The 12,055-nt window shown below is 40.5% G+C and overlaps 1 protein-coding gene across 1 annotated transcript in view; it reads left to right on the forward strand.

Moving 5' to 3' along the window:
* The first annotated feature begins 9,873 nt into the window (after positions 1-9,873).
* The window catches only part of pvrl2l (PVR cell adhesion molecule related 2 like), a 292,584-nt gene continuing 290,402 nt past the window's right edge, over positions 9,874-12,055 (forward strand). Inside the window, exon 1 of the mRNA XM_055157102.1 lies at positions 9,874-9,967. Within this exon, the coding sequence (XP_055013077.1) occupies positions 9,874-9,967 (94 nt within the window). The remainder of the gene's footprint in view (positions 9,968-12,055) is intronic.

A 12,055-nucleotide genomic window follows, 5' to 3' on the forward strand; every position in this document is an offset into this window, starting at 1 on the left:
GGGGAGAGGAATTGAATGAATGAATGAATGAATGCGACAAAACCACAAACGCATCGGATGGAACTGGGGCTTGAAGGGGAGTGTAGCTGTTGGCAAGATCCAGACGAGGGTTTGTTTGAGGGAAAACATGACATCTACAAAGAGACACAGAGTCACAGTACAGCGGCCATTTGTCTAGTATTCGGGGAGGGCATCTGGTGGAAAAACAAACAAACAAAAATCAGCTTGAACCAGTTTGAATTTGATCTTGCAATTCATTTTTGTACAAAAAAATATACATAAGTGGAAATATCTGTGACTATTCCAGCCTGTTGTTCCTCTGTCATGGTTTATTTACATAGCTAAATGGGTCATAAAATATAGTCTACTTTTTATTATTAGGATAAATGATGACTTCAGGTAGGGCATCTGATGTAAAATGTACAGATAATCAGTATTTGCATCGAGTTAAATCCTTGTTATAATGTCAAAAACAAACTTGGAGTTGTGTTTTGTTTCATTCACACACGTTTCACATATTTAAACTGTACATATTTAGGCTGAGTTCTGAGTTCTCGAGTTAAAAAAACACTCTGGTCCACTTTGTGATGTCATGTGGTAATACAGGAAGTGCTCCACTGTGTTTTTAAACTCCACACCCATTCACATTTGGATAATTTAAGCGCAGGAACTTCCAATCTCCACTGAACTAAAGGCAGGTAAGAGGAGCTGTTAACTTGAAAACTACCAAATTGAACTGTTATGCACAATTGCACTTTTTTTGTATACCTCTTATTGTTGTTGTGTTTTTATGGTGACCATGTTTACCATCTGTCCAAGGACTACAGATGTAAAATAACCTCTCTGGCTAATTCTGCTACATTTATGAAAATGTTGATTAAAGGTTGTATGGAGGATTTTTTTTTGTTGTTTCAAACTGTCGGTGAAAGATTAAATTACCATTACAGAGACGCAGCAGCTTTGTAATTATGATGACCAAAAAAAAAAAGAATGAAAATCTATCAACTGTGGACGTAGTGAGGCCAGATAAACATCAGCCAATAGAAAACGAGGCTCCTTCATTTTCTATTGGCTGTTGGGTTGTCAATCAAACTCCCTAGTGTAACTGACTCGTCGGAGCGCGGGGATTACGTGGTTTACGCAGCGGTTCTTAGAGGCTTTTTCGAACTGTCGCTTCCTCGCTTTTCGCACAAAGTTTGTCGCGACGGCGGACGAGAATCCACGACCGGTTCGCCGCAAAAGAAAGTCCGTTTTTGAGGTCGCTGAAAGAAGAAGAGAAGAGGAAAAGGAGCAAAGCCAAACTGAGGTGATTCTTGGAGATCTCGTCCAGCGATGGCGCGACCGAAGCAGACGAAGGGTCTAAAAACTGACGCGTCGGTCGCTGAATTACTTCTAGACAGGAAACTTCAACAGTCATTCTGAACGCGCACAAGGACTGTCGCTGTATTTCTCTTCCCTTAAAAAAATCCTCTATACAACCTTTAATGTACACTGTCCCTGCTAAATAAACCAAATCAATCAATAAATTAAAAAAGTAATGACATCACAAGATGGAACTGAGCATCTTGAGGTTTGGAGATGTAGACCATTGTTACCCAGAGATTGGCTTACAACCCTCAGGTGGGTCACAAGATTTTTTTTTGGGGGGTCACCTTGTCACGATCTGTGTGTAGAAAGAATGTAAACAAATAACCAAAATATCGTGATATCGTATTGTCAAAAGTCTCATAATAATATCGTGGGCTGTCACAATATATCGAATTACATTTTCCTTTGCCCGAATGCATGGTTTTACAGTAGCAACAGCTTATGAACATCAGAAACTACATATCCCATGATTCACTTCAGTGCAAACAACATGAAGAAATACGAAGTAATATGTTTTTTACTTGAATTCTTTGGATGATGACGGAAATAATTCACACCAAAATCTTGTCAAGGTATTTTAAAAGCAACAAAGTGTGTATTAGCCACTGAAAAATATCAAAATAAATATTGTACCATGACATGCATATCGTGATAATATCGTGCTGTGAGATTTTGGATATCTTTACATCCCTAGTGTGTTGGTCGGCAATAAACAGTTCTGACACATGAGAGAGCGAAAACACAGACAGGCCCACAGATCTCACTGGAAATGTTGAAATGTTAAGACATGTTTCGTCTCATTTCTAAGCTTTTTGTGATTATTTTATTGACTATTTTATTCCAATATTGCTGGTTCAATTGAATGTTGAAAAGAAAAATAAATGGGCTACATTTAAGGTCCAAATAGGCGACTTATGGATCCTTTTATTGCTGCTTCTTTTACTGTTTTTCATTGTTTAAAACTTGAGTAATTCTAATGTAGAGAGACACGATCACTCAGTCCACAATAAAATATCTTTATTAATATTCAATAATGGTCAAATCCATCTTTAGTTTGTGATTTACGAATAATGTCTATTGACTTGGGTCGCGAAGGTTTGTGATTTTGTGAATGAAACAACGAAATGAATGAAACAAAACACAACTCCAGGTCTGTTTTTGATGAGGCAACAGCATTATAACCAGTGTTGGGAAGGTTACTTTTAAAATGTAATCCCCTACAGATTACAGATTACATACACCAAAATGTAGTTTGTAACGTAATCTGAATACTTTGGATTACTTGATATTGTTATGCTTTTAAAACTACATGAATGTACCAACCACATCCTGAAAATTCTTGTTTGTTCTCTTCAAATTCTCTGTTGAGCCCAAGTCTCCATGAATAAGCAACGGTTTGCTGTAGAGGAGTAAAGATAAGATTTTTTGTCTGCTAAAAGAAAATTAAAAAAAACAGTCTTTACTTAAGCATATAAAAAATATTATTGATAGAGAAATGATTTTTATATGAGATCACTGCTGCCTTAAATTTATGTTCACTCTACTGTTAGGTGGCATATAGTTTAGACCTGGTTTAGTCCTGATTTAGTCCTGGTTTTAGTCATAGTTTAGTCTATTTTAGTCCTGCTTTTAGACCTGGTTTAGTCCTGGTTTAGTCCTGCTTTTAGACCTGGTTTAGTCCTGCCTTTTTTTAGACCTGGTTTAGACCTGGTTTAGTCCTGGTTTTGTCCTGGTTTAGTCCTGGTTTAGACCTGGTTTAGTCCTGCTTTAGACCTGGTTTAGACCTGGTTTAGTCCTGCTTTAGACCTGGTTTAGACCTGGTTTAGACCTGGTTTAGACCTGCTTTAGACCTGGTTTAGAGTTTAGTCCTGGTTTAGTCCTGCCTTTTAGACCTGGTTTAGTCCTGGTTTAGTCCTGGTTTAGACCTGGTTTAGACCTGGTTTAGACCTGGTTTTAGACCTGGTTTAGTCCTGGTCCTTTTAGACCTGGTTTAGTCCTGGTTTAGTCCTGGTTTAGTCCTGGTTTAGACCTGCTTTAGACCTGGTTTTAGACCTGGTTTAGTCCTGGTTTAGTCCTGCTTTTAGACCTGGTTTAGAGAGACCTGGTTTAGTCCTGGTTTAGACCTGGTTTAGACTGGTTTAGTCCTGGTTTAGACCTGGTTTAGACCTGGTTTAGACCTGGTTTAGACCTGGTTTAGACCTGGTTTAGTCCTGGTTTAGACCTGGTTTAGACCTGGTTTAGACCTCCTGGTTTTAGACCTGGTTTAGACCTGGTTTAGTCCTGGTTTAGACCTGGTTTAGTCCTGGTTTAGAGACCTGGTTTAGACCTGGTTTAGACCTGGTTTAGACCTGGTTTAGACCTGGTTAGACCTGTTTAGACCTGCTTTAGACCTGGTTTAGACCCTGGTTTAGACCTGGTTTAGACCTGGTTTTAGTCCTGGTTTAGTCCTGCTTTTAGACCTGGTTAGACCTGGTTTATCCTGGTTTAGTCCTGTTTAACCTGGTTTAGACCTGGTTTAGACCTGCTTTTAGACCTGGTTTAGCCCAAAATGTAAAAAACAGGAAAATACCGCCCTGTAATCCATTTATTCCAACAAAGTAACTGTAATCCAATCACCACTCACTGAAACAGTAACTGTAACCGAATACAGTTACTCATCATTTGTACTCTGATTACATAACTCCGGTACATGTAATCCGTTACTCCCCAACACTGATTATAACACGTCTAAAAGCTCAATTTTGTCTAATTAAAGACCTTTAAGTAAAAAAATACAGAAGTATCTTTGTAGATCGAGAACACAACATCAGCAACTGTAAATGTTCCCCTTGTTTTCCCATCGCAGGCTATTCTTAGTCACAGCAGCACCAGCCCGAGGCCTCTCCAGCATGGTGCATATAAATGTGTGTTACTGTGTCATACCATATTACATTACATCACTTCATTGTGCATGTGGGCATTTTATTATCGCCTAGCAACCGCCTCGTGCATGTACAGTACACACTAATGCTGAATATTAAATAGCCTTATATTTCTGCGTTGGACTGGACGTTTCTTCGCTGCGGCGCGTTGGGGTTTTAAAAGTCGGCCGCGGAGAGAGTTTACACCTTTACGGCAATTTCTGTAACGTTTTTCTTCTCCTCCAGGTTAAAAGTCGACTCCTATGTCTTCGTGTACGTGCGGCGTTACGGTTCTGACGGGCGCTTGCCTCAGCAGTAACGCGAAGAGAAGCGGCGGACTCTTAATTCAGCCCGATACGGTGTTATGATCAGTGTGAATTCATGCCGGTGGAAAATGGATCGCCGTAGTCAAATGTAGTTTATGCGGTGTTTTCAGTTTCTCTTCACGTTTTTTTGGACAAATGTTTAGACCAGACTTTAAAGAATCATGTGTGTTTACCTGCACGTCTAATGAAAAATTAAAATAATAAAATAGTAATTCGGGTAGTTCAGAGTCAGGATTTGCTGTCGGTTGCCTTTGTCTGTAAACAACAACAACAACAAAAAAGTAAATGAGGCGTTTTGGGGATTTGGTGGATAGTAAATGAATCCAAATAGAAACAGTATCAAGGATCACACTCTATAAAATATATAAATAAAATAGAAAATGTGTTATACTATAATACGTTTTGATAACAAAGCAAAGCAAAAGTAGCACCAGTAGTAGTAGTAGTAGTAGTAGTAGTAGTAGTAGTAGTAGTTAGTTCTTGTTGTTGTTGTTATAGTTGTACTTGTTGTAGCTGTAGTTGTAGTAGTAGCTGTTATAGTTGTAGTAGATGTTGTAGTAGTAGTTATAGTAGTTCTTGTTATAGTTGTAGTAGTTGTGATAGTGACAATAGTAGTAGTAGTAGTAGTAGCAGTAGTAGTGGTATTAAAATATGGCTGTGTACCTTCATATACTTTACTATATCGACTTTGTTAGTGTAGTAGTTGTAGTGTAGTAGTGTTGTAGTAGTTGTTTGTAGCTGTTGTTGTTATAGTTGTAGTAGTTGTGGTAGTAGCAATAGTAGTAGTAGTAGCAGTAGTAGTACTAGTAGTAGTGGTAATACACTTTGGCTGTTTACCTTCATATACTTTACTATATCTACTTTGTTAGTGTAGTAGTTGTGGTAGTAGTAGTTGTTGTATTAGGTGTTGTAGCAGTAGTTGTTAAAGTTGTAGTAGTTGTAGTAATAGCAGCAGCAGTAGTAGGACTAGTAGTAGTATTAAAATATGGCTGTGTACCTTCATATATGTTTAGTAGTTGTAGTAGTTGTAGTACTAGTAGTAGTAGTTGTAGTAGTAGTAGTAGTAGTAGTAGTAGTAGTAGTAGTAGTAGTAGTAGCAGTAGTAGTGGTATTAAAATATGGCTGTGTACCTTCATATACTTTACTATAGCTACTTCATTAGTATAGTAGTAGTAGTACGTGTAGTTGTAGTTGTTGTGTAGTAGTAGCCAGTAGTATAGTAGTACCAGTAGTAGTGGTATTAAACATTGGCTGTTTACCTTCATATACTTTACTATAATCGACTTCGTTAGTATAGTAGTAGTACTTGTAGTTGTAGTAGTAGCAATAGCAGTAGTAGTAATAGTACTAGTGGTATTAAAATGGCTGTGTACCTTCATATACTTTACTAAATCGACTTCGTTCGTTTAGTAGTAGTACTTGTAATTGTAGTTGTAGTTGTAGTAGTAGCAGTAGTAGTAGTAGTGGTATTAAAATGGCTGTCCTTTATATACTTTACTATATCGACTTGTTATTTAGTAGTAGTACTTGTAGTAGTTAGTAGTAGTAGTAGTAGTAGGTATTAGTGCTGTACCGTCATATACTTTACTATATCTACTTCATTAGAATAGTAGAAGTACTTGTAGTTGTAGTTATAGTTGTAGTAGTAGCAGTAGTAGTAGTAGTGGTATTAAAATATGGCTATGACTACCTTCATATACTTTACTATATGTACTTCATTAGTGTAGTAGTAGTAGTTGTGGTTGTAGTTGTTGTAGTAGTCATAGCAGCAGTAGTAGTACCAGTAGTAGTGGTATTAAAACATGGCTGTGTACCTTCATATACTTTACTATATCGACTTCGTTAGTATAGTAGTAGTACTTGTAGTTGTAGTAGTAGCAGTAAGTAGTAGTAGTAGTAGTAGTAGTAGTAGTAGTGGTATTAAAATGGCTGTGTACCTTCATATACTTTACTATATCGACTTCGTTAGTATAGTAGTAGTACTAGTAGTTGTAGTAGTAGTAGTAGATTAGTAGTTGTAGTATAATCTTTATATTCGTTTCGTTAGTAGAGTAGTAGACTGTGTAGTTTAGTAGAGCAGTAGTAAGTAGTGGTATTAAATGGCTGTGTACCTTCATATACTTTACTATATCGACTTCGTTAGTATAGTAGTAGTACTTGTAGTTGTAGTAGTAGCAGTAGTAGTAGTAGTGGTATTAAAATGGCTGTGTACCTTCATATACTTTACTATATCGACTTCGTTAGTATAGTAGTAGTACTTGTAGTTGTAGTAGTAGCAATAGCAGTAGTAGTAATAGTACTAGTGGTATTAAAATGGCTGTGTACCTTTACTGCTTTTACTTTTTTGATTTAGTTTTTTAATCAGATGAACAGAGGATGTGAAGTGCACAGGGACAGTTTCACGTTTAAAGGGGAGTGTTATATTTAAAGGGACGTGACACCCCCCCCTCCCCCGTCCTCCGTCCCTGCCCTCCCTCTGTTCCTCCCCTCATCCCCCCGTCCCTCCGTCCCTCCGTCCTCCCCCCGTCCCTCTGTCGTCCCTCAGGCTCATAACCCCGTGTCAGGAGGACAAGACGACAGATTGTAGAGTCACGAGGTCAGGGCTGGTAATAAGAGACATGATGTGATGAGGGGACGGAGAGAGAGAAGAGAAGAGGAGAGAGGAGAGAGAGAAATAGACAGAGAGATGGAGATGTAGAGGGATAGATGGACGGAAGGATAGAAGAAAGGAAGGATTGGAGTATGGAAGAAAGGATGGGAGGAAGAAAAGAATGATGGATGGAAGGAAGGAAGGAAGGATGGATGGAAAGATGGAAGTATGAAAGGAAGGAACAAAGGATGATGGATGGATGGATATAAGGATGAAAAGATAGAAGGAAGGAAGGATTGATGTATGGAAGGAAGGAAAAAAGGTTGGATGGATGGAAGGAGGGATGGGAAGATGGAAGAAGGGAAAGAAGGAAGGAAGGATAGAATGGAAGAGAGGAAGGCTAGATGGATGAAAGGATGGAAAGATGGAAGGAATGATGGAAGGAAGGAAGGAAGGAAGGAAGGAAAGAAGGATTGAAGTGTGGAAGAAAGGATGGAAGGAAGGAGAAAGGGATGGATGGAAAAATAGAAGGTAGGATGGAAGGAAGATAGAAAGATGAAAGGAAGGATGGATAGATGAAAGGAAGCATGGATGGATGGATCGATGGAAAGATGGACAGAAGAATGGAAGGATAGAAAGATGGAAGGATGGATGGAAAGATGGATGGATGGATGAAAGGAAAAAAGGTTGGATGGATGGAAGGAGGGATGGGAAGATGGAAGAAGGGAAAGAAGGAAGGAAGGATTGATGTATGGAAGGAAGGATGGAAGGAAGGAAAAATGGTTGGATGGATGGAAGGAGGGATGGGAAGATGGAAGAAGGGAAAGAAGGAAGGAAGGATAGAAGGAAGAGAGGAAGGCTAGATGGATGAAAGGATGGAAAGATGGAAGGAATGATGGAAGGAAGGAAGGAAGGAAAGAAGGATTGAAGTGTGGAAGAAAGGATGGAAGGAAGGAGAAAAGGATGGATGGAAAAATAGAAGGTAGGATGGAAGGATAGGAAGGATGGAAGGAAAGATGGATAGCATGGAAGGAAGGATGGATGGATCGATGGAAAGATGGACAGAAGAATGGAAGGATAGAAAGGTGGAAGGATGGATGGATGAAAGGAAGGAAGAATAGTTGGATGGAAGGAAGAACAGATGGATGGAGGGAAGGATAGATGGATGGAGGAGTAGGGAAGAAGAGAGGAAGAAAGACAGATAGAGGGACAGAGAAATATAGATGGCAGATGGATGAATAGACAGATGGAAGGATGGATGAAAGGATGGAAATATGGAAGGAAGGAAGGAACGAATGAAGGCTGGATGGATGGATGGTTGGAAGATAGAAGGAAGGATTGAAGGAAGGAGAGAAGGACGGATGGACGGATGGAAGGAAGGAAGTATAGATGGAAGGAAGGACAGAAGAGTGGAAAGCTAGATGGATGAAAGGATGGAAAGATAGAAGGAAGAATAGTTGGTGGAGGGAACGATAGATGGATGGAGGGAAGGATGGATGGATGGATGGATAGATGGATGGAAGAATAGTTAGATAGTTGGATGGAGGGAGAGAGCAGGGAAGAAGAGCGGAAGAAAGATAGATAAAGGGAAAGAGAAAAACATAGATGGGTAGATGGATGAATAGACACATGGAAGGAGGGATGGAAGGAGAAATGGAAGGATGGAAAGATGGAAAGATGGTTGAATGGATGGATAGAAGGAAGTATAGATGGATGGAGGAGCAGGGAAGAAGAGAGGAAGAAAGATTGATAGAGAGATGAATAGATAGATAGAGGACAGATTTATTTATTTTTTGCTTCACAGTCACATTCTTACATTCAGGAGGCCCGTCTCTTCACAGATCTGACTTGCGATCGAGCTTGTCTCCATGGAAATACTGTCCATTTAAAGCAGGGGTGGGCAAACTACGGCCCGGGGGCCATATGCGGCCCTTTAAACCTATTAATCCGGCCCGCCGAACTGGAATAAATTACAATAATAAACCTTGTTGATGTTTTATTTGTCATGCATTTCCAGCGTTTCCCAGTAGATGGCGCACTATATATACATTGAGTTGCGGCGTATTATGTTGGCCGCAATGCTTTATGGGAAAGTGTTCTTACAGGAGTTATTCAGACCATGAGTGAAGTAGTTGGTGCTGAAGATATAAGACTGCACTGCTTCCATTTTGAATTGGTAATAATCAATCTAGGGATCCTGTGGTCTCTGAGTTGTAATTGTTAATGTGAACAACATTTTGGAGGCAGGTTTTGTCACACTCACAGGTGTGTGTCTGTGGTTGTTTGGTTTGAGCTTTGATTTTGAGCAGTCACCAGTCATATTTTAAAACGGTGAACTCACGATATACATTCACTTGTGGTGTGCAGTGGAACAGGTGTCAACAGTTTTATGTGTTCTGAATCTTTCACAGCAGTGATGAAACGTGTAGCGCGTCTGAAGTCCTAGATAAATGTGAATAAGAACGTAATGAATCTGAGCTCTTAACACGTTATGTCCTGTCTTCTGTCCGGGCCCTTCAGTCAAACTTTAGGACCCTATGTAGCCCGCGAGCCAGAAAGTTTGCCCACCCCTGATTTAAAGCCACACTTTGGGACATTCCGGACCGTTTCCTGATTCCACCCTCCTGGAAAACAGGCGCGCGGCGAAGCTTTAAAGTGGGCACACGGGACACAGACGCCTGGAGCAGTAATGGCCCGAACGTGCGAGAGACAGAGATACAGCACCATCAGGCTCTCCGCGGGGGGTAAGGAGGGAGACGAGGAGGACAGAAGGATGGGCCAAAGTGACAGGTCCGCGGGGCAGAAGGGAGGAGGAGTGGAGGAGTGGAGGAAGAGGAGGAGGGGAGGAGGGTCATAGCTCTCTGCTGTCTGTCACCGGGACAAGAGCAGGACTGAAAACAGCAGGTCATCCCAACGTGTGCAGACTAACAATACACCTGGAGAGAGAGAAAGAGAGAGGGAGAGAGGGATGTGTGAAGGAGAGAGAGAGAGAAAAGGAGAAAGAGATAGGAGGGACGGGGAGAGAGAAATAAGAAAGAAATTGATTTATACAGAACTGGGAGAAGCGAAAAAGGGGAGGGGGGACTATGGGGAAAAGAGAGAGATAGACAGCCAAGAAAGAGGGATGGAGAGAGCGGGAGAGGTGGAGGGAGAAAACAGAAACACAGAGAGAGAGTGAGTGGAGTGGCCTGGGGAGTCAGAAGAAGGGATGAAGAGAGAGAGGAAGGGGCCAAGGACATCCAAAGTTCAAACCCGCCGAACAGACGCGCTGCTGGGGGGGGCGGGACGTTCGGGGGCGGTTCTGTCCGCTGATTGGCGCGTCGACGCGGGCTCCGATTGGTCCCTCTGCTCGGCGGCCGGAGCGGGTGAGGATACCTGGAGAGGAAAAGGATTTGCACGGATCACAGGAGAAAGAGAACGCAGGAAGAGAGAGGAGAAAGCGAGGTGGGAGGAGCTGCACACAGAAGGACATGCAGCTCTGCGCTATATTTAAACTCCAAAGCATCTGGGTGTCACTGAACACGCTGTTACTGCACCTTTGCTCAGAGTTAGAAATAACATTGTGATGTGCAGGATTCATTTAGCAAAAAGTATTACCCCAGATGCCCTTCCTGACACCATCCAACCTGGGATTAAGTTAGAAACATCTGAAGGTTTTTGAAGAAGAAGCTGTTTCAAACATCATTTATACCAGGAATGTCCAAACTATGGCCCGGGGACCAAAAGTAGTTCTTTTTACTGCTCATTTATGTCTACTAACTTAACTATTTTGACATGGTACAGACTTTACTAAACTTAACTCAAGCCTTATTAAAGGTGTGGTGCAACATTTTGAAAAATTCACTACCGTCTGTGGGCCTAAGTTTCAATATGTGGCCTTCAGTGAAAAAAGTTTGGACAACCCTGAGTTATACCATTGAAGTGCATTGTGTGTTCCCCAGTGTAGTGGTCCAGACAGACAGACAAGGTATAAAAATAAGTTTAAATTTAATAAAGTAAAAGAATATACATATGTAACAAAAGCTCAAATTAGGTAAATCAACAAACAAAAAGTCAGGCCCTTCTGTGGTAACTTAAAGGTTGTATGTAGGATTTTTTTTTTTTCAGTTTCAAATTGTCAATGAAAGTTTAAAATACCATTACAGAGCTGCAGCAGCTTTGTAATTATGATGACCAAAAAAAAAAGAATGAAAATCTATGAACTGTGGACTTAGTGAGGCCAGACAAACATCAGCCAATAGAAAACAAGGTTGCCTCATTTTCTATTGGCTGTTAGGTTGTCAATCAAACTCTCTACATTTCTAGGGTAACTATGCAGCGGTTCTTAGAGGCTTTTTCTACTTGTAGCTTCCTCGCAGTTCGCACAAAGTTTGTTGCGATGCCGGACGAGAATCCACGACCAGTTCTCCACAAAAGAAAGTCCGTTTTTGAGGTCGCTGAAAGAAGAAAAGGAGGAGAAAAGGAGCAAAGACAAACTGAGGTGATTCTTGGAGATTCCTTTCAGCGATTGCGCGACTGAAGCAGACAAAGGGTCTAAAAACTGAGGTGTCGGTCTCCAAAAGATTTCTAGAGGAACATTTGAAAAAGGCTTGTCGCTGTATTTCTCTTTCCTTAAAAAATCCTCTATACAACCTTTAAATCAAACTGAAAAGAACAAAACTAACCCAACCAGACAACTAAACTAAAACTACTAAACTAGACCCAACTGAAGCTACTAACTTAATCAAAGTAACAAGAAGGCAAAAAAGTATAATACAGGAAATAATACACGATAATAAAGTGACCATAAACAAACTGGACAAACTAACTAAATTGTGCTTCTCCCTTTGTTTGGCGTAGATGCATAGATGGTCTCTGCCAAGGGTCGTCCA

This window comes from Boleophthalmus pectinirostris, unplaced genomic scaffold (assembly GCF_026225935.1).
Source record: "Boleophthalmus pectinirostris isolate CB_2022bp ecotype Guang Dong unplaced genomic scaffold, ASM2622593v1 HiC_scaffold_21, whole genome shotgun sequence".
NCBI classification, from domain to species: Eukaryota; Metazoa; Chordata; class Actinopteri; order Gobiiformes; family Gobiidae; genus Boleophthalmus; species Boleophthalmus pectinirostris.